The sequence below is a fragment of the Drosophila albomicans genome, chromosome 3 (genome assembly GCF_009650485.2).
Source record: "Drosophila albomicans strain 15112-1751.03 chromosome 3, ASM965048v2, whole genome shotgun sequence".
NCBI lineage: Eukaryota > Metazoa > Arthropoda > Insecta > Diptera > Drosophilidae > Drosophila > Drosophila albomicans.
Window position 1 is genome coordinate 39,240,091 of NC_047629.2, and position 24,022 is coordinate 39,264,112.

General features: G+C 40.6%; 4 protein-coding genes across 7 annotated transcripts; 2 read left to right on the forward strand and 2 right to left on the reverse strand.

The window, feature by feature from the left end:
* Positions 1–34: 34 nt before the first annotated feature.
* LOC117572490 (odorant receptor 74a) lies at positions 35–2,234 on the reverse strand. The gene is made up of 5 exons (XM_034255341.1): positions 2,208–2,234; positions 529–1,413; positions 376–471; positions 142–324; positions 35–85 (listed from the first exon to the last, which is right to left on the reverse strand). The coding sequence occupies exons 1-5, from the start codon at positions 2,232–2,234 to the stop codon at positions 35–37; spliced, it is 1,242 nt and encodes a 413-aa protein (XP_034111232.1).
* LOC117568651 (allatostatins MIP) lies at positions 2,117–7,014 on the reverse strand. Its single transcript, XM_034249448.2, has 2 exons — positions 6,552–7,014; positions 2,117–3,472 (listed from the first exon to the last, which is right to left on the reverse strand). Exon 2 carries the CDS (start codon positions 3,466–3,468, stop codon positions 2,827–2,829), a length of 642 nt encoding a protein of 213 aa, XP_034105339.1. The 5' UTR covers positions 3,469–3,472; positions 6,552–7,014; the 3' UTR covers positions 2,117–2,826.
* Positions 7,015–8,860: 1,846 nt separating this feature from the next.
* On the forward strand, positions 8,861–14,230 carry LOC117568650 (uncharacterized). 4 transcript variants are annotated; one of them, XR_007954798.1, is made up of 7 exons: positions 8,861–9,159; positions 9,222–9,639; positions 9,695–9,951; positions 10,082–10,669; positions 10,729–11,575; positions 11,641–13,589; positions 13,830–14,230. XR_007954798.1 is itself a non-coding variant. In XM_034249446.2 (7 exons), exons 1-7 carry the CDS (start codon positions 9,076–9,078, stop codon positions 12,415–12,417), a joined length of 2,913 nt encoding a protein of 970 aa, XP_034105337.1. In that variant the 5' UTR covers positions 8,862–9,075; the 3' UTR covers positions 12,418–12,555. The 4 variants fall into 4 exon arrangements, 2 of the variants coding, with proteins under 2 accessions (XP_034105336.1, XP_034105337.1); XR_004572162.2 differs by having other exon boundaries at positions 13,833–14,230; XM_034249446.2 differs by lacking the exon at positions 13,830–14,230 and having other exon boundaries at positions 8,862–9,159; positions 11,641–12,257; positions 12,316–12,555.
* A 1,522-nt stretch (positions 14,231–15,752) lies between these two features.
* LOC117572482 (basic helix-loop-helix neural transcription factor TAP) lies at positions 15,753–17,812 on the forward strand. Its single transcript, XM_034255331.2, has one exon. It carries the CDS (start codon positions 15,862–15,864, stop codon positions 17,059–17,061), a length of 1,200 nt encoding a protein of 399 aa, XP_034111222.1. The 5' UTR covers positions 15,753–15,861; the 3' UTR covers positions 17,062–17,812.
* Positions 17,813–24,022: the final 6,210 nt, after the last annotated feature.

A 24,022-nucleotide genomic window follows, 5' to 3' on the forward strand; every position in this document is an offset into this window, starting at 1 on the left:
GATTTATTATTCGATTTTGTTTTTTCTCCAGTGCTTATCTAATTGACGTTAGAAAAGTGAAGTAAGAAAATGCGCCTTGTATAATCTGAAAACATAGGACAATAAAATACGCCCTTAAAAACAAATATTTCTTTAAATTACCTTTAGTACAGCCACCAAAGTGACTCTAAAATATTTTAAGCCTGTAAGAAAAAAGGGTCTTGAATTAATCTGAATGGCTTGAAAGACCAGTTTCATGAGTAACACATTTTCCCTAGCATTGCTGGAACGGTAGATAATTTGCTCCCAATTGCAACTGTAGTACATGGTGCTCAACTCGTCCGTCTAAAAAATTATAGTTTAATAAAATACAATCGGCATTTGAAATAAGCACACCGTTGCATAGAGAATCGAGCCAATCATTCCAAAAGCCAAAAGCTCGCAGAATTTGGCCATGAACCAAATGATGTAAACGATGTTTCCAGCTGGATTCTACAGGCAAAATACAATTTTAATCATAACGATTTAACAAGTTTTTTGTAGACTTACCGTATAGGCTTTGAAGCCCATAACACAGAGCAGCACGGCGCTAAAGCTAAACATGATAAATATGCGAAAACTGAATTCCTTCTCCATTTCCTGGCCAAACTGATTCAGAGCAACATTTCGGCGCATAATATGAATTAAAGCTCTCCGATATTTGGCTGCAATTTCATCACGATTCTCGTCTTCAAGCAAACGTTTGCAAATCTTATTCAAATCGGAACTTAGGAGCAGATAACGCGTATTCAGATGCGCCATCAACTCGCCCAAGACATTCAGTTCCCCAAAGAGCATGGTGGTTATAATGATGCCTACCCAGTAATTCATGCAGATCAGAGGTAAGAAAAAGTATAGCTTAGTGTTGTCAAATAGATACACTTGCTGATAGAGCATATCACGCCGATGATAGATGATATTCTGGACTGGCACCAGTGAGAAATTAAACAAAGCCAAGAGATAAGCAATCGAATTGAGACGAGTGCCCAGCATTAGTCTTTGAATGCGAGAGTAAAGCTCTGGATGCGATTCTTGAGACACATAAATGTCTGCATAGAATTTCTGAAGCAATCGCTTGAAGTCATCCTTGCGCACGGCCAACTCGAAACCACGAATTTGAATCTCAACCAGCACCAAATAAGTCGGTGCTCCAGTTAGCATTTTATCGATGTCCTTGCGATTGGCAATCAAATAGTGAAAATCCACTTCGTTGTGCAGCGTAAAAATAAGAAATCCCACAAATATTGAGATTTTCTCTAAGAACACAACAAGACGACTTGCTCCATCTTCTAGTGGCCACACAGTGTGATTCAATCGACGGTACATGGCCACAGGCCAAGGCAAAGGAATAGCTTGACCATCTCGAAGTCGCGGTTGATAACGCATCTCTGATAGCTAAATTAAAACTGAGACCATTTGGAAAAACAAATCCTATTTTATACTCCTCGAAAATAATTATTTAATTGCCAGAAAAATAATTAAAATTATTATAAAGGTTGCAGCCAAGTGAACTCGACAGTGAGACACTCGGTAGCTCACATTCTATTGTATTACAGAAAACAAAAACAAATTAAATTAAAAGATTTTAAAAAGATACAGCAAAATACAATACAAGAAAGATAGAATATAATTTAAATTAAATTTTAAAGTAATGAAAACTAGTAACCATTTTCAAATTAAATATGCTATAAATAAATGCTATAAAATAAAATATAATGATATGCAATAAATGAAGAAAATATCAATTTAAAAATAAAGTTAGAACAGTATCTTCTTTAAAATGAAATAAAATAGAATAATATAGAATAATATAGAATAATTTATAAAAGAATACTAAAATATACATATATCCTCCTTTGCCACTAAATTGTCATACTCTTCAACATTTTGTGCACGAAAAGCAGATATAAATAATTAATGCAAGCATTTAAAAATCCAAGAAAAATAATAAATAAAAACAATTGCTGAATTATTTATTACTAATTGGGAATTGAAAGCAATGAGGAAGAATGGAAAAATTGAGTTAATTATTCACGTGGCTGGGTCAATTGTGAGTCCCAAACGATTTTGTTGGTAAACTTTTGGTCAGCGGCCCTGAAGTTAAAATTGAAGCTAATTTTTGTTGATTTATTTTGATAATTGCATTTTATATAATTGCCATTTATGTTAGTTAAGTTTTGTATGTATACGTATTTAAAAAATATGCACAGTTCCATTAACTAAGTTAAGGTTTGCAACTAGCTTTTCAATGCATTCGTTTTCTAAGTATTTTATTTTTATTTGTATTGTATACGAGGAATTGTATACTTTTGTTTGTATGTTTGGGGGAACTAGTGCAAGTGGTTATATTTTAGTATGTTATAATACTGGCTTTAACACATACACATAAATACAAATACATATGCAAATTACAAATATATTTTCGATTTTCGAATTTACGAATATTTTGGATTTTCAATTTTAGTTTTTATCTTTGTTTTTTTCTTGTGGCGAGCGCTTTCATACATTTTCGGAATTGACCTCAACTTGCAAGTTCAAATTGCATCGAAACTAGACATCGAGAACGGCAACAAGAACGAAGAAGAATTCTATGGAAAATATTGACCTAAAATGCACATAGTATTTTATTAAATAGTTAAGTAGATTAGTATTTTTTTTTTGTTTAGTATATTGTTATACACAGTTTAGTTGACTAGTTATAAATCGTATCATATGTATGTAAATCCATGGGTTTATTTGCCTAGACTGCTTTTGCTAAATCGATCGAGAGCGAGCGTGTGTTATTTATTTTAGTTTTTGGTTCTTCGCTTAGTTGGCCATCGAACGCTTGCCCCAACCCGCGTGCAACTTCTGCCACTGATCACGCTTGCCCCACATGCCCTTCAGATTGTTCCAGGTCGGTTCACGCTTGCCCCAGGCACCTCGGAACTTATTCCAGCCCTGAGCCTGTCGTCGCTTGCCCCAGGCCACGTTCATGTTCTTCCAGGCACGCTTCTCCACCGTGTTGTCCGTATTGTAGTCATCGCTCTCCTCCTGCGACAGCTGCTGCTGTTGTTGCTGTGAATGTTGCTGTTGCTCGGGATTGCTGCCGCTGGCCATGCGCTCGAAGGTGTTCCAGTCGATGGTGTTGGTGCCGTCGGTAATGACCAAGGGCACAAAATGTCCAGTCATATAGATGGAATCATCCATTTCCAGGGCAGCCGGATCACTTGCTCGCTTGCCCCAACCTCCCTGCAGTGATTGCCAAGCCCGCTTGTTGTTGCTGCTGCTGTAGAGATCATTGTCGGCTAGTTGTTCCACCACCTGGTCACTGAGACCTGTGGCAGCCAGCTCATTGTTGTTGTTGGGTATCGATGCGGCCTGAATGCTGCTGCTACTGCACAGGCAGAACAACAGCAGAAGGACAATGCTGTGTGTCCCGCAGCCGTCGGAAGTTCTCAACTGGGCCATGTTCCTACGGAAAATGAAATGAGCGCTAAGTGAGACTGGGAATGTGAAATATTGAAATATGGAATTGTGTAAATAGAGCAAAGGAATGCTTGCACCAATTAAGTCAAAGCTTTGCCGCCTCCCCGCTGTCGTTGCGTGTGCGTTTTCCCTGGAGTATCCAGCCACAGCAGGAGTTCGCCGTTCGTTGTGCTTTTGTTTTTGCTGTTGGCGCAATCATTTCCGCCTACGCCTCAAATTACAGCAACAAGCGTAACGATTTAGCTAAATAACCACTCTAATTGAAAGCGGTGGGGCGGCATAGCTGTCCATCTAAGGATGCCCCCAACTCCCCCCTCCCCACTGGCTATTGGACGGCACTCAACTCCCGACGGTGACGTTGAATTTGCGCCCCAAGCCCCAAGTTCACTTGATGCCAAATGCCAACCGCTGCGTTAAAAGCCAACAACGCATAACAGTTACAATTTATGGCCTATTAATGTCTTGTTGCAGCGTGAGCTTCAGCTTCAGATGCGGCTTGAGGTGAGAGCATCAAGTACTACTCACTGCTACTCACGGTAGGCGGTAGCTTTTTCCATTGTAATGAAAATGATAATGATAATAATACGTATACGCCGCATACGCCATAGAGACAGTCTCGCGGATTTTGCACCATCAAATTGCTCTCGACGCGGCATGCGTGCGCTTTTGGCCCAACCACTTCTTATGCTTTAAAACGATACTGGATAATGATAGCTAAGATTATGGCCATGTTTGCTCAACAACTTAAGTGCCTGAGAATTGCACTTACGAGAGCTCTGTTTGCCGCTCTCAAGATGCTCGTCGCCTCCACTTGACAGACAACAACAATAATAGGAGGAGCAGCAACAACTAAAACTACAACATCGACCTCGCTGTCGCCTGTTTGTACTTCAACCTAAAGAAGTTACTCACATGCTTTCGCATGCAGCGAAATTATTCATCAGCTTAATACCAAGAGACCAACTATCTGCCACACTGTTGGGAGAACAGATTACTCAAAAGAGAGCAAACAAGGATACTTCCTAGTAAAATCGAAAATTTAAAATCTAAAATCAATACATTATCTGTAATATGAATAACCTAAACATCCGAACTTAAGCCGCTAATTTTTCATCAATACTAAAGTACAAATATTTATTGAAATGTTAATGTTAGAGCCTCGAATTTTAGTACAGACAAAAATTGTTACGATTCCTTACGATTTGTACAAAATATAGCTTTTGGTATAATTTTAGTATTTTGACCTTCTTTCAATGCACTGAAAAACAAATGTGTAAAATATATAACGTATACTTACTATCCACTAATTCATTCATTTCTCTTTTGGCGAAATTTATAATTTAAATCTATCGACCCTTTCAAAAGAATAGATAGTTATTCTTCAATAGAGATCAAAGCAAATTGAAACTAATGATTATTAATTGAGCGCAAAAAAGAAAAATCACTTTTGAACTGGGCAAAGTCTTTAATGCCCATTTCGATTGGCTTTAACTCAACAGCGACAACATGTGGAGCTATCTAATCTGAGTGTGTGACGCCTGATTAAATGATGCTTCACTCAGCTGGCTACTTTATGGCAACGATGTGAGATGTGGGACAGTTAATTGAAGCGGGCCAAGTTAGCTGTGGACTGTTTTGTCGTCCAGTTTTGCTTCAATGTTTTGCCGCTAACTGTTTGACTGTTGACGGATTGTATGAATGAAACTGGCGCTGGGATTGACGCTGGTTTTATGCTGTCTTACTTTGCATTTAATTTGTGTGCTTGTCGTTGATTGATTGACGCCCGCCCAGATGAAAGTTTTAGCGGCTTTGCGTTAAATTATAATAGATAGCTTCAACGCGATGATAGGGCACGCATCAAATTTTATGACCACACACTCGACCTGGCAACGGCAACGGCATCGGCAGAAAACAGGGCGCTGCCCATGGTTACATTAACTTAACCAGGAGCAGAGGCGAACTGAACCGAACCGCAACCAGGAATAGAAAACCAAAAGCACGTGCTGGGCAGCTTGTAATTGAAATTAACCGAAAATATTTATGGCTTTGTTAGTGGCTGACATTCCAGCGAATTTCTAGAAGAAGACTCCAACTGGGAGCGAGTCGCCAGTGAAGTCACTGTATTATTCAGTAGTCTCTCTCTCCCGGCCAGACATTATTCATGGCCATGTCTTGCAGTGACAAAGACAGGTGCTTGTACTCGCATCCTGGCCAAAGAATGCTCCTTCACCAAGAAGTACACTCATTCATATGAAAGTACGCTGAGAATGTACATAGCACAGATAGACAGATAGAGAGATAGAGAGAAAGAGATTCGCGTGACGAAATTAAAACAGTTTCTTTGGGGCGTTTCGAGGCGTCGCGTCTCAGTTTGCATTTCTATTTCATTTTTATTTATTTTTTTTTCTGAGAGCGTCGTCGTCGTCTTCTTGGAGTTGCGCCAATATTTGCCAAAGGATGGCATTTGCCTATAAGTATTTTGTTTAAATAGGTTTCCGTGCCTGACGCCTTCCCACGCATTTGAATAAAAATCATCGAGGCTTCAACGAAAATTCGTAAATAAACAGAATATCCACAGAAGTGCAAATAAATTTCGGTGTCTCTCCAGCTGTGCTGGAGCTCCAATCCTTCTCTCCTTGCTCCCAAGCTATTCCGACGGTATTATTATGGGTTTTGCATGTGTTACGAATCCAGAGAACTGGAACGACGTTGGAGCTAATCATTCAATTTTTAATGCGACCTACGCTGTTGTGTTTAGCCAACAAACTTGTCCATTATTAAGTGGATATGGTAAACATATTTACCATAATGCTAAGCGATTAATGACGTCGAAGAATGTTATTATTTGGGGGCGGAAAGTCAGCAAACCATGAATATATTTTTAGCTTAACGTAAATTCAATTTTTATCACAATACGCCTTGCAATGGAAGTTAATTTAATTATTTTAATTCGTATTTGTTTTTTTGTATTTTTCTTTGGTGCACTTTGGCATTGTGAAATGGTTTTTCAACTCTGTAAACTTGATTAAGCAACCCGAAAAAAGCTCTCTTCATAATCAACTTACCTCTTTGTCGTTATTTTGTTTGATGTTTTTCAAACCGGAAACAGCCAACGGGTTCCGTTATTGTGGTCGCGTAGTATGTAAGTTTATATCACCAATCTGTGTTTGCACTTTTAGCTATTCGTTTTATTACGTTTTTATTATTTTCTATTTTTTTTTTAGTTTTTTGCCGTTTGCACGTGAAATTACTTTTATAACTAGATTGCGGTGCTGTTGCAATTCAATTACTGCACAAATATGGCGAGTGGATAACTCTATTCTTTCTGCTCTGCTATGCTCTATGCACTCACCGGTTACTGGCAACGAGCTGGTCGAGCTTCGGTCTCGGGATGTGTGCGCAAACCTGTTGATCAACTGTTAATGATACGCAACTCGGCCGCGACGGCCGTTTATAAATCAAAACGGAAGCGAAACCGAGGCACGATTGTTGCGTGCGGAAAACACGAATGTGACACACGAAGTGCACACACACACACACACACACACACAGACACGAACACAGAGTTAGATACAATGGGCTGTCATGGCAGCTTGGCGATTGCAGCAACGCGACGCGACGGAAGTGGCCAAAAACTGTTGCCTACTTAGTGGGGCAGTCAACAAAGCGTCGACGACGCGCATCGTCACCATTGTTCGTTCCCCTCACTCTGTCCCTCCCACTCTCCTTAGCTAGCGCAATGCGCGCTTCGAGTTGAAGTTGATGGCACACATGCGCGCCCTTGCAATGTTTATTTGCCATCCCCTGGGAGCATCGACTGTGCGGACTACACGGACAATGCGGACACTGGACTTTGGCCGCAACATATGCGTGGGCCTGAGCCTTGGCCTCAGCTCATTCAAATTCATGTGGCAGGCTCAAAGGCGACTGCCTCTCTCATGATGCTGCTTAACAGCAGTAGCGACTAAGCAGCTAAGCATCTAAGCGTAGCCAACGCCCATGGTGGGTATTTAAAATTGAACGTGTTGTTGTCCCAAAAGTGAAAGCACTCTCATCCAGCAATACCATGCAATTGCATTTCTCTCCAATGGGGGCTCACAATTGGGGGTCCTCAATACAATTTTTCCATTTAGTGTCAATTTGCGTTTTGCTCGTATCCATCGCCGGGACGTAGAGTGGGAGAGTTGGGCAATGACACCGCAGCATGTGGACAACCTAAACACATCGATACAAGTAAAAACCCTTTTAGAGCTTCATGAATATTTATGGGAGAGATGCTGCTGCTGCTGCTGCTGCTGTTGCTGTTGCACAGCCGTTTCTTTCATTCTTTCTTTTTGTAACACTTCAATTCCCTTGAAAAACGTTTCTTCAATTACGACAGAAGCGCAACCTTTGATACATGACTGTGTGTGTCCGTCCGTTTCTCTTTCTCTTTTGGATATCAACAGGTTTTCATTTGTGCCATTTGATAGCCACTCCGGTTGGGGTGACGCCAAATAAACGATGATGGGAATATTTATGACACTGACAGTGCTACCTGTGCGTATAATGAATGGGTTCTGCAGAATACCACAAAACACAAAGCACCAAACACTCTATGCTGTACCTCGAACATCGCTCAATAGATAAGGCTAAACTGAGAGGCTCTTACGTAGTTACTAATTGATTTTGCTACTGATAAATTGGTTCGAAATAATGTTATCTCCAGCCACAGACAGCTGGACAGCTAGTACATGTGTTTTTGCTCGTCCCAAACGATTGTAAATCACTCGCCATTTAACATGGAAAATATGTATTATTTTTAGGGTGTGTTGTAGTGGGTCGGGTGTGTGTGCCTAATTGCTTGTCTTCTCCCCCTATCGTGATTCTCATCAAATTAAGCTGTTCACTAAAAATCTGAACAATGCCTGCGATTGGAATTTAATGCAGTTGGACTGCAACCATGCCATGCTCTGTTGCACGCGTTGAAGCCCCGCTTGTTGACCAACTGGCCCCACGCACACACACGCACACTTTTGCTCTTTATAATGGCTAGATTTCTATAGGAATACCCTTGGTGCTTTCATTGTAAGATGAAGTACCAGACGCAGTTGGCAGCTAATAATAATTTGTTTGCACTTTGCATATGCCAGCTGGCAACAAAGCAATTTCATTGTGCGGACATCAATTGAGTATTCCATATTAAAGTTTGAGGTATGTATATTAATATGGTATGAATTTATTTTTGCTAAATTAAGTATAATTTTTTATAATTCATTGTGACTACATAATATTTTCTTGTTAATCTTCAAATACTTATAAATTTAACTTGAGTTCAAAGAATTTTTTGTTGTTCAAAACTCATTTTAAAAATTTCACCCGCTACATTCTAACAAAAGCTCGCCGCTACAGCACGCATGATTATCGCTGCGCTCACGGCACGATGTGACCAGTTGCGGTATTTTTCGGTATATTTTGAAATACACATCGCTAACAAACAATTTTTTGGCCGGCTACAACGAATATACATTGCTTGAATCACAATCATAATCATAATGTTAAATAATTGGTTTATTTCGGCCACTAGACGATTCTTATAAAGTGCTACCGATGGACATAATACTACCCGACCTGCAAGATGAGCAAAGGTTCCTTGACTGCGCCTCACGCATACAATATGACGAGTTCAACGCAGTAAGTCAATTCCCTGCCAATCAACATGGTGACCCATTGAGCAATTCTTTGGTTTCTTGCAGAAATTGTTTGCCTTCTACGCGTTTCGCAGTGATGTGGATGTCTATCAGCTGATAGCAGATGATAGGCTAGTGCAATTGATTCTTGCTTGGGATGCCTGTCAGTTGCATAGTCGCGAGTCCATTACCGAGGAACTCATCTACATTGTCAAGGTGCTGGTTCATCATTCACTGCAGTTGTGGTTTGGCCAAGAGTGGATGAGCTGTGCCGAAAGTCTGCGGCGCATGCTATTGTATTATCTGGGCAAGGCCGCGAATATCTTTGCGCAGCTTGACGGCCTCTGTGATATCGACTGGCAGTATTTGCTTAATTTCCAAACCAATCCTTGGCATGTTTCCTACTTGCAACACATCTTTGCCAATTTGGCACAGAATAAACATCATGTCATTGAACATTCAGTGCCACCAGCCACAGTGGAGGGTAAAATAAATTCTTTGCAAATTTGCATTGTCAATTAATTCACACCTCGTTGCAGACGTTACGTATTTTAGACAGGAGCATAAGCATCTCATTATACTACGCCTGCTTAAGCTCTTTGATGCCGGCAGCATGGAGGCAGTGAAACAGCTCTCGCTGCGCATCCTGGCCGCTTGGTTAAAGTGCAATGCCACTGACCAGCTTGGGGACGAGCACGAGGACCAGGAACAAGAATCTATTACTCTAGTGGCACATCTTTATCTACTCACGGTATTTACGTTGGATGATAATCGAGGCTACGTTATTGACAATATGGTAAGTGTGAATGGAAGAAGAATAAGTAAAATGTTGTTGTGTAAAGAAAATGTATAATTCAATAAGCTTTTGGTAATAGGTTTTATTTTGTTTTTAGTTAGATAACTAATCGACTCTACTCTTTATACAGATGTACAACATTCGCTTCTATGCCCAGAGCATGCAGGAAGCGCCCCATGAGGAAGACTACACACCAGCCAGATTAATTGCCCAAGTGTGTGTGCGTCTGGGCCTCGGCAAAGATGGCTTCTTCGAACGCATTGTACTTAAGAAGTTCAACCTGAGCATGACCACACCGTTTGCTGTCATGCTTAAAGCCTATACTAGCTATGTATTGGGCAATCAGCTACTGGAGTTGATGGCGCTTAATGAGCATGATTTTATGGCTCAGCTGGATCAATTTAAGTCGCTAATGAATCAGTATATAAAAGAACGAGAGGGCAGCGAAGAGTTCTTATTAAATGAACTGCAAAAACTGGAGTTGCAGCGACATAGTCACGCTTTGCCGCATACTATGAACATGAAACTGAATTATCAACAACAGATTTGTAAAGGGAATCGATCTGGGAACATTGGCAACTACAAGAACTGCGACGATGATGAAAAACCATTGCCCGATGTGGACGAGGAGATGGACAGACAAATAGATCCTGTCTTTCAGAAGGTGCCCAACAATGAGAACGTTTTGGACTTTGTCTATCAATTGTTAGCAGCACGCGTAAGTTGAAAAAAGTTAATTAAAAGTAGCAAAGCATTCTAATTCTCTTCATTACGCAGAGTTTTCGTGGCTGGCAGTTTGCCAAGATAGCGCTGCTGCTAAAAATCATTGGACAGAAGCTGAACACCATCGAAGTGTGGCGTTATCATCCTGGCTTAACAACGCAGTTTATGCTCAATCTGGAGAACAATCTGTCCGTTAACTATGCAGACTTGGCCAAGGTGTTTTCTGAGCAAGGCTTTATGGAATCGGAGTTTTGGCTTACCGCTTTCTACCTCAATCCCACAAGCGCTAATTACAATGAGGTTAAACGTTGCTCCCGCTATAAAAAGAAACGCAAGGATGACGATGAACAAGCACCACGAAAAGAATCGTCTCGAGCTGAGAAAGTGGATCACACCAAATATGAGCTATTAAGCTCAACCATTGATGTGGATGAAATTGTTGCCATCACGAATCACAATGCACCCGTAACCGACTATGATCCCATCTGTAAAGCGTTGCAAGCATTGCGACTTCCGAGTAGCATAATCAAAGATTTGTTGACGGTGGCATTTCAACCGCGAAACAAACGTTATTCATGGGCATTGGAATGGAGTACGTTACATGAGCGTTGTGGCGCCTTACTGAAGAGCAGAGATCTTAAAAATAAATTCGTGGCACTCAATATGGCCGAGGCGAATGATAGACTAAAGTTTTTGAAAATCGATTATGCGAAATACAAAAATCGACCGCAGCTAGACTATGGCACTATTGAAGAAGGCTATGAGAATGCGGTTGGCGGTGGCGAAACGGAAGGGGAAGCGAGCGCCGATGAAGATGAGGATGCGGCGCAGAAAGCAGCGCGTGAAAAAGCCGAGAAAGAAAGAAAACGCAAGAGAAATACGCGCAAGTTCTGGGATGAAGGTGAGTTCAATATTATAATTATTAATATACACTATGCTACATTAATTATGGTTTAAACAAAATAGTTACGGATGATGAAGAGGAGGAGGAAGATCACGAATCAGACGACTCAGAGGCATATTACACGGGGTCTGGACGAAGAACTCGTGTGCGAGCAGCTGCTGTCGTGGCAAATGCGATGATCACTGACATGGACAGAGCCATGCGAAGTGGCCGACGATCACCAGCAGCTGAGACTGAAACGAAGCAACAAGAAGTAGAAGAGCCAAAGCCGCAAGCAGACCTGCAAGCGAAGCTGCCAATCGAAGAGCCAAGTCCACAGAAACGTTCGTTTGATGAGGTTCTTCAGGCGCAGGCCAAGTACAATAATGAAACAAATGGATTTAAAGCTTTTGTGGACATTTGGAGCTTCGAGAAGGAAGAGGCGATAAGTGCAGACAATGATAATAAGCTCATGGAAAGTAACACACTTCTCGGCAAGTTTAGAAACTTACAGGGTCTGAGGCAGCGCACGACACCCGTGAATATCGAAAGTAGTACAGCAGCAGTAGAAGTTACAGCAACAACAATTGAGGATGGTGTGAGACGTTTGAGCAGCAACAGTGAAGCGGACAGCTTGCACTCTGGTACCTCGACGATGGCCATGCGAGATGCCAGTGAGTGCGACGATGGACAATCTGGCGTAAGTAAAGAGTTAACGCCCCCACCGCGTACATCTGATTTTACAAGGGAGACACAAGTGTTCCAGCTCAACATCGGTAAAGTCTGTGCAGCGGAAGAGGCTGCGCTCGGGACCAACGCAGTTGCCGAGACGGTCACAGCGCCGGAGACGGACACGGTGACGACCATGGAAACCAAGACGTTTACTGAACAAGTAAGAGAAACACCAACGAGGGATTTGCAGGGGAATCATACAAAGGATCAACTTGTGGAACCACAAAGGGAAATGCAGTTCAAATTGGAGAGGTCATCCAGTACTGAAAGTCAAATGGAGACATTAAAGGAATTGCCATGTATCAAGTCGGAGCCTGCATCAAATTCTGAATCTCACATTAGGTCCATAAAATTGGAACAAGATTCGAACGCTGAATATCCAATTGAGCAGCAGGAAACTGTACGTAATAGTGGAGGCTTCTCAAGGGAATTAACGGCACGACTCATCGAAGAATGTCTCATGCGGAAGGCTGAAGTGCGTCTGCACAGACTAAGCATACATGACATTGAGAAACTACGCAGGGTTCGAGTGCTTGTTAAGCGCACAAATTTCTGCGAGTATTATCGCGAGCAGGAGAGACCTGCGTCCCGCGGTAAGCGAAGTCACCCGCATACTGAGGATAGTAACGCCTCAACGACTACATCGGAGACGAAGAGAAAAAAATCAAAGCGATTTGTGCACATCACTTCGGATACGCCGACGCCAATAGCTAAAAGTCTAAACCCTGAAAATTCTCGTTTTAAGCACTTCAAGCGATTCAAGCATATTACCTCGGACTCTTCGACCTCAACCGATCAGGAGGACCGAGTGGTGCGTCCACCGTCGGTAAAGCGACGCCGTGGTCCAAAGTTTTATCAAACCGCACTGAAGATTAAGCAAAAGAAACCATTGAGAGAGAAACATGTCACTGCAGATTCAGTTGTCATTGAGCTCTCATCGGACTCGCGGTCGTCCTCATCATCTCCCGTGCCAATGGCTGTGTCAGGAAATTCAAATCGTTTTCCCGACGTTGCCATGCCGCGAGAATTGGATCCACTCTATGAGGAGGCAATTGTGCCCTTCTGAGCAGGCAAACGATTTGCTTCAGCATTGCTCATAGCCTCGGGCTACGTGCTTGGAACGAATGCAGTCGGGGGTTGCACACCACGCACACACACACACACATATACTTACACATACTTACACAACAGCTAGCTCAGAAAACTGCAAAAGGGAAGAAGAATTGTGCACACAAGCAGCTTGGAAAATTGAATTTGCGTCGCTTGTTAGAATGCAATTAGCCTGAGGCATATTCGCTGCGTATGTATTTACTTTTTCTCGGACTGTGCCAGGACTTTGATCAAATTATATGTATGCGCAGGACGACGAATGTCGTCCATATTCGGGGTTTCTTGGGCGCGTTAAATAATAGCCTGTATTTGGTTTACGCAACTGTGATGTTGTTGCTGTTACCCCCAGGGTATTAATTTTTTGGACGACAAATATTTATTAAAACGCAGCTTCCTTTTCTTTTTTTTACACACTTTACATTCATTTCAGCAGAACGCGTGTTGCAACCTCACACTTCAATTAACACAATAATTGATACGCATTATGAATCCAACAAAATCTCAATTAGCCACACGCGACCAGCGGCCACTTGAACAACAAATTCACACTCAACACCAGACACGTGTGTGACTGGTGTAAATTTCGGTGGCAGTGCTAAAGAGTGTAGGCCATAAATCAGGAGATCATAAGAGTAACAAATTGCCATTAAAATCGTAAGTTTGTTTTGAGAAAATAAAAAATTGGTCTCACAATACCTTCATCGGGCTTATGATGTTTTTTGTATAAACTAAACAATCATGTAAATACTTTAAGAAATAAATATTAATTTGTAAAAATCATATATTCATATATATTAAGCAAATGTCCTAATAAGTAGTGATGAAATAAGTAATTTGCAAGTCACAAATAAATTTAGTTATATTACAAAAGTATTGTTAGCTGTGCATATTGTACATAAATAAATTTCAATATAAAAACAATGGCCGTGATTTTATCTTTTAATACTTATTTTTATTTATTTTTCCACTGTTCTTTTTATTTACCTATCTTGAGATATAAAGGTGAAAAACGAATTTAAAAATGGAAATAAAAGATAATTCACAGTTTTATTACCAATTTTAATATTTGAACTAATACAATTTATTTTTAAAAGACTTCCCATTTTCTACCACAAAGTGTCAGATTATATTTCAGTTTCAATTTTAGGATTTCATATATTAAACTAAATATTAGAGAAATTAACAGTTTTTTTAAATTTTCCACACCCGTAATAATAAAATGTCTTCTAATATTACACTATCAAATCTTTTAAATTTACTATCAATACAATTTAGTGATGTGATACGCAATAATATATTAAAGATTTTTATTAAACCTTGACAAGATGAAGGATTAAAAAGGATGCACGAATTTCACACAGTAGCTTATAATCATTTACCAGAAAACCAACATATTAATTTGGATTCAAGGATTAAGGAGTGTGATCATATAGCATATACAATTAGCATACTTATCCACTCAAATTTGTAACCATTGATAGAATAATTTGTGAAGTGCGAACTCATGTTGGCAATTTGGCGTGGATATCATAACAAATCCGCACGTGGCACAAGTGGCAAGAGGCACACGCCTCAGTTACTTAAACCAGCCACACGATGTTGGGCGGAAGTTGGCGTGTGTCTTTGCCAAAAAGCCACTTGAGCAGCTGGCATAGAGAAAAGCGAAAGTGAAACCAGCTCAAGCCCAATTCACAGACACGTGCCGCAGCGGTGGGGAGTGTGGCATCTTCACCAGTTGCGTCAAATGAAAGTGTTGCACGTGGCGGTAATTCGTTTAAGCGACAGGCGTAAGTCCATTATGATTATTGCGGTTTAAATGCAAATAGCGAGAGAGTGAAAGAGTTGCAAATGAAGTGGCACAAGTTCAATGTTGTGACAAAAGCAATTGATAACATGCCACCGCTTTGAACTTTTATGTGTGGTAATGATCGCGAGAGATAAGCAGACGAACAGACGGACAGAGAGACACATCCTTCCGATTGGCTTAGGTTGGCGACGCGTTCGCAAAGCGTAAAAAATGCTCGTGTTTTAACTGGCAGCAAGGGAGAGTGTCTGAGAGTGAGAGTGTATATGTGTATGTGTGTGTGTGTGTGAGTGTGGGCAAAAGCAACCCCCGGGGCTGTGCAGCTCGGCAATCACGGCGCGCATATCTTTTGGGATTTGTGCCATGGCGCCGCCATCGTCGCGACCGACGACAATGCGCCGAGGGTTGTTGCCTCTGACTAAATCAGCGGGCTTACGGAACAACTCTGCCTCAGCTCTGCAGCTCTGCAGCTTGCGCACTAATGGCTGAGGCAATGGACATAAAACCGGCGCGCAACTCGCTTCAGCTTTTAGTTGGTGCGGGCACGCGAAACGGTTAAGGCAACAATCATCAATCTCTGAGCGGAAACGGAAAATGCGAACATAGACAACGACAACTAAAACTACAACTAAGAGTGTTACAGTTACTGCCAAAAGTCATGTCTGCTTGTTACAACAGCGTTTACAATCCATCGCAGTCCTTTGAGTTCGACGAGGATGACGACGACGACGCGTCCTTCGACAGCGGCTACGAGAAGAGCTTCGAAACCGATCTCAATGCCAGCTCACGGCGTCGCCTGGACTTTGAGGACCATTACAACACCACGGCAAATGCCAGCGGTACTCCGCCCGTTCCAGCTCATGCGTCTGCTTTGGGCTACAACGGCGGCTGGGATGTGGCCTCGGCCAACTCACCACCCGCTGGCTTTGTAGGGCTACTAGACACCAGCAGCAATCACAGCTCACGCAGTGGACGCACTTTGGTGGAGCATCTCAACAGTCGTGCAGCGAGCAGCAATAACTTTGAGCCACAGCTAACGAGCACGCCGATGAAATCTCCCGAAGATCCGAATGCGCCGCGTCCCAAGCGCAAATATGCCGTCGGCAAGAATCGTGTGACGCGTTCGCGAAGTCCGTTGCAAGTGGTGCGCATCAAGAAGTTCCGGCGCATGAAGGCCAACGATCGGGAGCGCAATCGGATGCATACACTTAACGATGCTCTGGAACGTTTGCGGGTCACGCTGCCCTCGCTACCCGAGGAGACGAAGCTAACGAAGATCGAGATACTGCGCTTCGCACACAACTACATCTTTGCGCTGGAGCAGGTGCTCGAGAGCGGTGGCACCATCAATCTGGATCTGGAGAAGCTGCAGAACTTTACGCTGAGCGGCGAACGCATCACCAAAGAACTGTTCGATGCGCTCTTTGTGAATCCACAGCCACTTCCCATGTTTGCCGGCGGTCGCATCTTTCCCTATGGATCGCATCAACAGACGACGCCGATGCATTATCATCAACCCAATCCGACTGTGGATTATGCGTCAACTGCGCAGCCAGCTGGCTTCGATTTCGGCAGCAGCATGCGTTTCTATCAGCAACAGGAACAAGCTTCAACGGCAGCTTCAGAACACTTTTCCCAGGAGAAATACGATCTGTTTCGCAGCAACTTTGAGGCAGCTGCCAATGGCACAACGTTGCCGGTAGTCGAGACACCTGGACTGCATCAGCAGAGCAGTTTCTACACCCAAACGCCGCCCTGGAAGGAGTTTCATGAGGAGCCCCAGCAACCGTTGCAACATCAGCAACATCCTCAACATCATCAGCAGTTTAGCTATAAACAGTTTGCGCATCAGGTATAGCATAGTTTTGGGCGCATCTTTGGTGTCAATCTTCTCTGGGTGATATGTTCGACACTGTGTAGCTAGCCACGGCATTTTAATCTGGCCAACAATCCGAACTACGCTAGCAACTGTTTTTTGGTTTAATAAAAAACTTTTGCTCAGCGCAGCTGTGAGGTTCGTGGGTCAGGTTTTAGTGCCGTCGCAGCGCGCAATCAGTTGATATTTTGCAATAAGTGAACTTTAGGCGTAAATGGATTCCCTAAGCCCTGCTAAGCAGCTGGACTTAGTAATCAATTTGCTGCAAATTCATTTAGTTAGCTACACAAACGATAAACCAATCGAAGCAATTGCTGCTGTATTGATTTCTCGTTTGTGTAACTCGTTGAGTTGACTGTGGCAACTTAAAGTGCATTTTATTCCCGAATAATTATGCATACTAAGTTCCCAAAGTCGATTCTATTTGCTTTATAATAACATCGGTTGTCCATGTAAATTTAGTAAGAGCATCCCATGTACCTAACTAGTAAGCCATATACACAAACTTTACAATCTAAGCAAAGAAAAAGTCAACAACTATTACTTTATATCCTTAAGAAGTTTTAAGCATTAGCTGCAATTTAAGTTCTGAATTGGGTTTATAGAATAGTTTTGTATTTTATCATTGCAATGCGATACATGAAAAGAGGGCTAGTCATTTTATAGTCAGGCTTACGTGATAAGTTAAATTATTGTAAAAACAATTTACCATTTATTTTTGCCAATAAAGTTGAACGAGAAAAACCGAAAAGTCAATTCAAATATTCGTCCGACTGTCGGTAGTAGTTAAGACTGTCAGTCTTGTTGGTAGCCAAAAGCAAACAACCCTGTGCGGATTTCAGATTTCAAACAAAAGACTTAAATTCAAATAAATATTGTATATTGCAGTGCACATAAAATGAATGGCTTTACGTGTGTCAGAGTGTGCATGTGTGTGTGAGTGAGTATGTATGTGTGCTTGTTTATTGTAGGGGGCATTTTTGCGCCCTTAGAATTCGACATGGGGTGAGTTGAACAATGGAAGATTGCCCGTCACCTGCCACAGAATTACGACTACAAAACGAATGTACCAATGCGCCTGCAAACCAACAACAATAACAACGAGAGTTACAACAACAAGAAAAAAAACAACGACAACTCGATAAGGCAGCAGCCGACAATCCGAGTGAAACATGAGCCAAGTGGAAGTGGACCTGCATGAATGCCACTCAAATTATTTAGTTGAATGAACCGGCAAGAGTCGAAATAAAAAGACTGAGAGAGTGACTGAGAGAATGACTGACTGACTGACTGACATTTTCCGTTACAAATGTCATAAGGATCTACTTCGAAGAAGGGTGAACTTGCAGCTGAGAGCTAAGAAGTTGCAATTACTATGGAATGCAGCATCTAACATTGATGCGAGAAGACATTTGTCGACTAGTTAAGCCGCTTGCCCAGCGACGCGTTTGTCATTTGTGCAGCTTTTGTTGAAGGTGTCGGGATTTATCTTAACAATAATCATTATTATAGCCAGAACAATGTCACAGAGTGTGTCTCGTTGTGCTGGTGCGTTACAAAGGCGCAAATACGCAGCGGGCGAGCTGTTAAGCTGCATTCAATTCTACTGAAATGGCGCTGAGGGATGCATAAGGGCGGCATTAAAGAGAGAACGGAAGAGAGAACATGAGGAGGGGAAAGGAACACAGCCGGGCATCATTATCCTGCTGCCTTCTTGGTCACGGGGTAGCTCTAGATGTCTATCTACGGATCAATGACGGCATTACGACTGCCTGACTATCATCCTCCTGTTCCTCCCCCTTGCTGTAGCGGACTATGCTAATGCTAAACAATTTGCCGATTGCCGTAAGACGATAAGAAAACCAAAAATGGAAACAAATTGCCTTCTCGGTGCAAGAAGCAAACACAATACACCGAATGCGACAAGTGCAAGTCCTTTGGGTACGATTTGTATGCGATTCACTGAGCGCAGATTCAACTTTGAATTGGGGAATATAAAGAACACATAAAAAGCAATACCTTTTTATTATATTGAGAGTTATGTTTTCTTTCATTTGTTGTAAGTGAACTTAGCCCAATTGAATTTTAATCTAGATTTATTTCAATTGCAAGCATTTTTTTATGCACTTTGATTTCGTTTCATTTCCGCAGAGTTCAAACAACGGAAACGACAGTTGCAAGCATAACTTATTGCCATCATATATTTTATTGTATTGATTATAATCCATAGTCAGGCATAACTGTGCCAATTTGTCGCAATCGAATTTTATTTGCTGATTTGATTGTTTTACGCCTTTTTAGCATTCGATGCCGTTCAGTTGACACACATTTGCCAAAAAAAAAAGAAAAGTCTATAAAAAAATGAAGTAACCCTTTTTGCGGTGCACGTGCAACGTGCTCTTTACCCCTTCTAACTGCTTACCCCTTTTTATCTGCCAGCATTCGCTTTGGTGTATTGCAACTACACGGCAATGTTGCTGTTGCTGTTCTCTCTCTTTTAACGGGTGCTGTGATGAGTGTAAAGCCGAGCAAGTTGCTCGACCTTTTTAGCGATTCATTACCCTGCTCGAATTGGTTTATCTGTGAAATCTGTGACGTTGTGTTGTTTGTGTTTGCCTTGCCTTCTCCTGATAGTGCATACTGTACTACCGACAGATCCTTTTGCCCTACCTTGTCCTGCTTTTGAGTTGTGTGCTCATCTAACCGAAAAACATTGGATAAACAAACAGCCGTTCGAGTATTTTGTTACATTTGTTGCCGTTGCCTTTGCCTTTGCTTTTACCTAGCAGGCCAATCTGTCGCATTTGTGTGCATGTTCATCCCAAGGATATCAGAGTGTGTGTGTGTGTGTGCGAATTGAAACTGTAAAATGTGATGCAAGTTTTTGTTGTATTCGATTTTAATCCGATCTGATCGGTTTTAGTCAAATTTAAGCAGATTTATGTCACATTGTTGCAGCCGAAAGTGGTACGCACAAAATGTAAACACATGTAAATCAGAAATCATTTTAGATACACATGCACCGAATTGAGATATGTATCTCAAAAGAACTTGGGCTATTCCCAAATCGAATTGAGGCTTAAGTTTTTTGTAAGCACTGCTGAAAGTCTGGTTAAATATTAATGGCAACGGTTGCATTTGAATAATTCAAAAAGAATTTACATTTATTGCCAAGATATATATATTTAATTTATATTTATATATTATTCAAATTATATTTGCTTATAATTATTTTTTCAGTATCGGATTTGTTCCATAATATTATTATTCTATATTTTATAAAGCATATCGAATCGTATCACAGACGCTTGATTTCATTGCATTAAGCTCGAAAAAAGATTTAAAGAAAATACAACTAAAAAGAATTCACTTCATTTTAGGTTTGTCAGTTTCAAATCTACGTTTCAAACACAATCTGATAATTGAAATTGTAATCATATTTATACTTTGATATTTTAAAATATATTTCGTAAAATAACTTAGAATGTTGAATATATTCTTTGTTGGTAAAATTTAAAATTTATTCAGTCATAGATATTTTAAGTTTAAAAAATAAAGAATAATGTTCGCAGTATATGTATAAGAATATTACTCTTATTACTAATACATATGACTAATAAACATAAGTAATTTGCTAGTAATCTATTAGAGTAATATTTCTTCAATTTTTTCACAACAGAATCATTTATAAAATTATCAATTTGATTCATTATAAATGCAGTTACAATTTGAATAATGAATACGATGCTGACTTTGCAACTGAATGCAATGATGAATATTGCAACCTTTGAAATAGAAAATGTTGTCCCTTTTCTACCCCGAGGATAACAGTCATATTTCATATTCCAATCACACAACGTGAAATTCTTTTTCCAAATGAATAAACTGTTAGACAAACAATACATTAAACTTTACAACTTCACACCCGCTGCTGCTGCTGCTTGTTTTCGGAAACCATTAGACTTGGCTTGGCTGGGTGCTACCCCAATACTACAAACAGTACCCATCGCTCATATAGCATAGAAGTTAGTGTTACGGCAGCAGCAGCAGCAACAACAGCAGCTTGAGGCTGTGCCACAAACGACGAGTTGATTGTTATGCAAATGAGCACCAAAAACCAGGACGAAAGTAGAGTCACAACCCCAGCAGAATAAGAGAAAAGCGAGAATGCCCATTCAACTGGGTGCAGTTCATCAAGTGGTCATAAATATATATTTGGGCAAAAAAAAGGATGCGAAGAGGATGCCAGGACGAAGAACGAAGCCTAATTACTATGCAGCGTCATGTGCATAATGAATGTGACATTTGTAATTTATGGTTGATATTTGTTAATTCTATTTTTCTCATTTTAATTTTTGTTCTTCCTTTTCTTGTTTGCATAAATGGAAATGAAGGTAGTTGCTAAAATGTCGACACAACAACGGTTTCATGCCCAGTTATTATTAATGTAAACAATGCTTTGATTGAATGCGATTGCGAATGCGACAGCGGGTAGCTAGATTTTATACACTTCCAATAGTTCGATTGATTGGCATTTTCCACTACTAAGCCGTGTTTACTCTCGCTTCCGTTCGCTCTAATGCCACTTCCGGTTTAGAGAAAAATCACGCGAAAATCCTGTGATTAGTCTAGTCCATTGTGTGGCTGAGTATAAAAAATGTATTGCAAAAATTACTATTTTTACCCCCAAAAATGCAAGAGAAAAGAAAAACCTTAACAAGTAGTTAACTGCAATTACAATCGCGTGAATTACGCGCTCGGTGTGCATTGCGGGGTTGGGCCCTAAGTCTTTTTTTATGGCACCTCTGACGGGGACAGTGACAGTTAATAGCGACAGCGTCAGCAACGCGACAGAAAGCAACCGTTATGATTTAGGTAGATATTTTTGTGAATATATGGCAATGGCACGCGAGGCTTTGCTGCCCTGTATATAGGATACTATGAAGGGTATATAAGAGTGAGGTATATTTAAATATTTATTTCAAAAATGATAATATACAATAAGAGTACACTCGAATAATTTTCTAATAATAAGAATTAAAGGGAAACAATGTTTGAAATATAATATAGAAGATTTTTGGAGATAAACTGTACTTACAAGAAACCGGAAATAATATTTGATTTTATATAATGATGTATATCATTGTTAGTAGAATTTTCTTTTGAACTAAATTTATAATTGTTGAGCTTAAGAATCATATGATCTTTTAGTAAGTCACAAGTTTACAATTCTTCGAATTGCATAGAAAGCGTGATTTCTATTTTAGATTCAGAACTCTGATGTTGAGGAACTTAATTCGAATATAATCTGTTGAAAAGACTTAAGTAAAGTTTTATACTTTTCCCGAACAATGTACAAAAATTATAAATTTCTTTTGAGTTTTCCTAAATTAGAATATATATAGTTCAATTAAATTGTTTAATAAAGCAAATAACCTAAAAAAATGACTATAATATTTATTCCCAAAAATTTATTTGTTGAAAACAAATTCAACTAAAAAATGCACATATGCCTAAGATTATTTAATTTAAGAACAACAGCATATCTGTTAGTCTATCATTTTTTATATTTTCTATACTTGTAACTGTTACAATTTGGTGCCGTCAAAGTAAAGGAAATATACGACTTCCCTTAACATACGAGATCGACGCGTCGCCCATTGCTCACTCATTAATTGTTAGCATTGTTGTTTGTCCGTTGAAGTTGGACATCTGGCCAGCTGCCTGCTCAGCCTTCTCAGCTCAGTCTGACTGACGGCCTGAGTGAATAACTGTTGGAATGAATCTAGGGTAAAAAGTTAATATGCACACAAACTTTTTGTGTGCAGACTGTTGACACAGGACACCTGCAGTTAGCAGAACACAATGGAAACAAAGTACTTTGACAATTGTTACCACTTGTGGCTGAACTTGGAAGTTGCAATTGGAATTGGAGCTGCGCATTCGGCGCCTCTGGCATTAGCATGTGCATTAATTGGCGATTACTGCAGCTTAGACAAATGTGTCAGTGTGGCAATGTGGCACTGTGTGGCGCCCTGTTTCAGTGTCAGAGACTGAAAGAGTGCTATACCAATCTGTTTTGCCAGCAAACAAAGGGAGGAAGCGACGTCACTCGAGTTTCGAGTGTGATTTACGATCGTCATCATCAATCAATGTTCAAGTGGAAAGTGATTTGGCAGTATTCGAATATGCGATAGATACGAGTACTTCGTTGTCTACTCATTCCATTGAAAAACACACTCGCAGTTAGTTTGGTTTTATGCTAATTACAAAGTACGCAATTTCAAAAGGACGAACCAAGAAGCCGGGCTGTAATTACACATCGTAGTACAAGCTGAGACAACCCCATATAAAATGACCCACTGCTCGTTGATTTACTTTGACCCGAAACAACACTTGATGTTGATGTTGATGTTGTTGCTGTTGCTGTTGAGTTTTAAAAAGTTATAAAAATAACTCGTTGGTTTGTCAGCCTCGTTCACTAACTACTTACCAGCACCAACCCCTGATGAAATTCATCTTGCAACATTCAAACACTCACACACACACACAGGCTTTGTTGCACCCTTTTGATGTGTGGCAGTCGAAGTTCATTTACCAGCATCATCATCCCTTGTTGCAGTCTCTGTGCGCAGTTGCCTGAGGCTAATGAGCGCCGCACATTAGTTTTAACAACATTTATTATTTATGGGTTTTCATTATTTTGCTCGCACTTTCTTTGCTTGCTCTGCAAACTGCTTTACTGCTGAGCACTGTAATTCAAAATTCAAATCGAAATTGCAATTAAACTGAGCTTACTTTATGAACTGCTCTCGAAATAGAATTTTGGCAAAAGGAATTATGCTGAAATTTATGCCAGCTATAAGATTTTGAATTGAGTTATATAAAGCGATACATCTTGTAACATAAATTTATTGTAAATTTAAGATTATGTGGGTTGTGT

Bases quoted from the DNA above. Each gene is read 5' to 3' on its own strand.
- LOC117572490 (XM_034255341.1), bottom strand. From the start codon at position 2,234: ATGGAACTGTGCATATTTTTTAAATAC. The intron at 1,414-2,207 runs GTATACATACAA...GTTTTAATTTAG, and splicing joins TGTGCATATTTTTTAAATAC to CTATCAGAGATGCGTTATCA. The intron at 86-141 runs GTAATTTAAAGA...CTATGTTTTCAG, and splicing joins CTTTGGTGGCTGTACTAAAG to ATTATACAAGGCGCATTTTC.
- LOC117568651 (XM_034249448.2), bottom strand. From the start codon at position 3,468: ATGGCCCAGTTGAGAACTTCCGACGGCTGCGGGACACACAGCATTGTC.
- LOC117568650 (XM_034249445.2), top strand. From the start codon at position 9,076: ATGGACATAATACTACCCGACCTGCAAGATGAGCAAAGGTTCCTTGAC. The intron at 9,952-10,081 runs GTAAGTGTGAAT...CTCTTTATACAG, and splicing joins GCTACGTTATTGACAATATG to ATGTACAACATTCGCTTCTA. The intron at 11,576-11,640 runs GTGAGTTCAATA...TAAACAAAATAG, and splicing joins GCGCAAGTTCTGGGATGAAG to TTACGGATGATGAAGAGGAG.
- LOC117572482 (XM_034255331.2), top strand. From the start codon at position 15,862: ATGTCTGCTTGTTACAACAGCGTTTACAATCCATCGCAGTCCTTTGAG.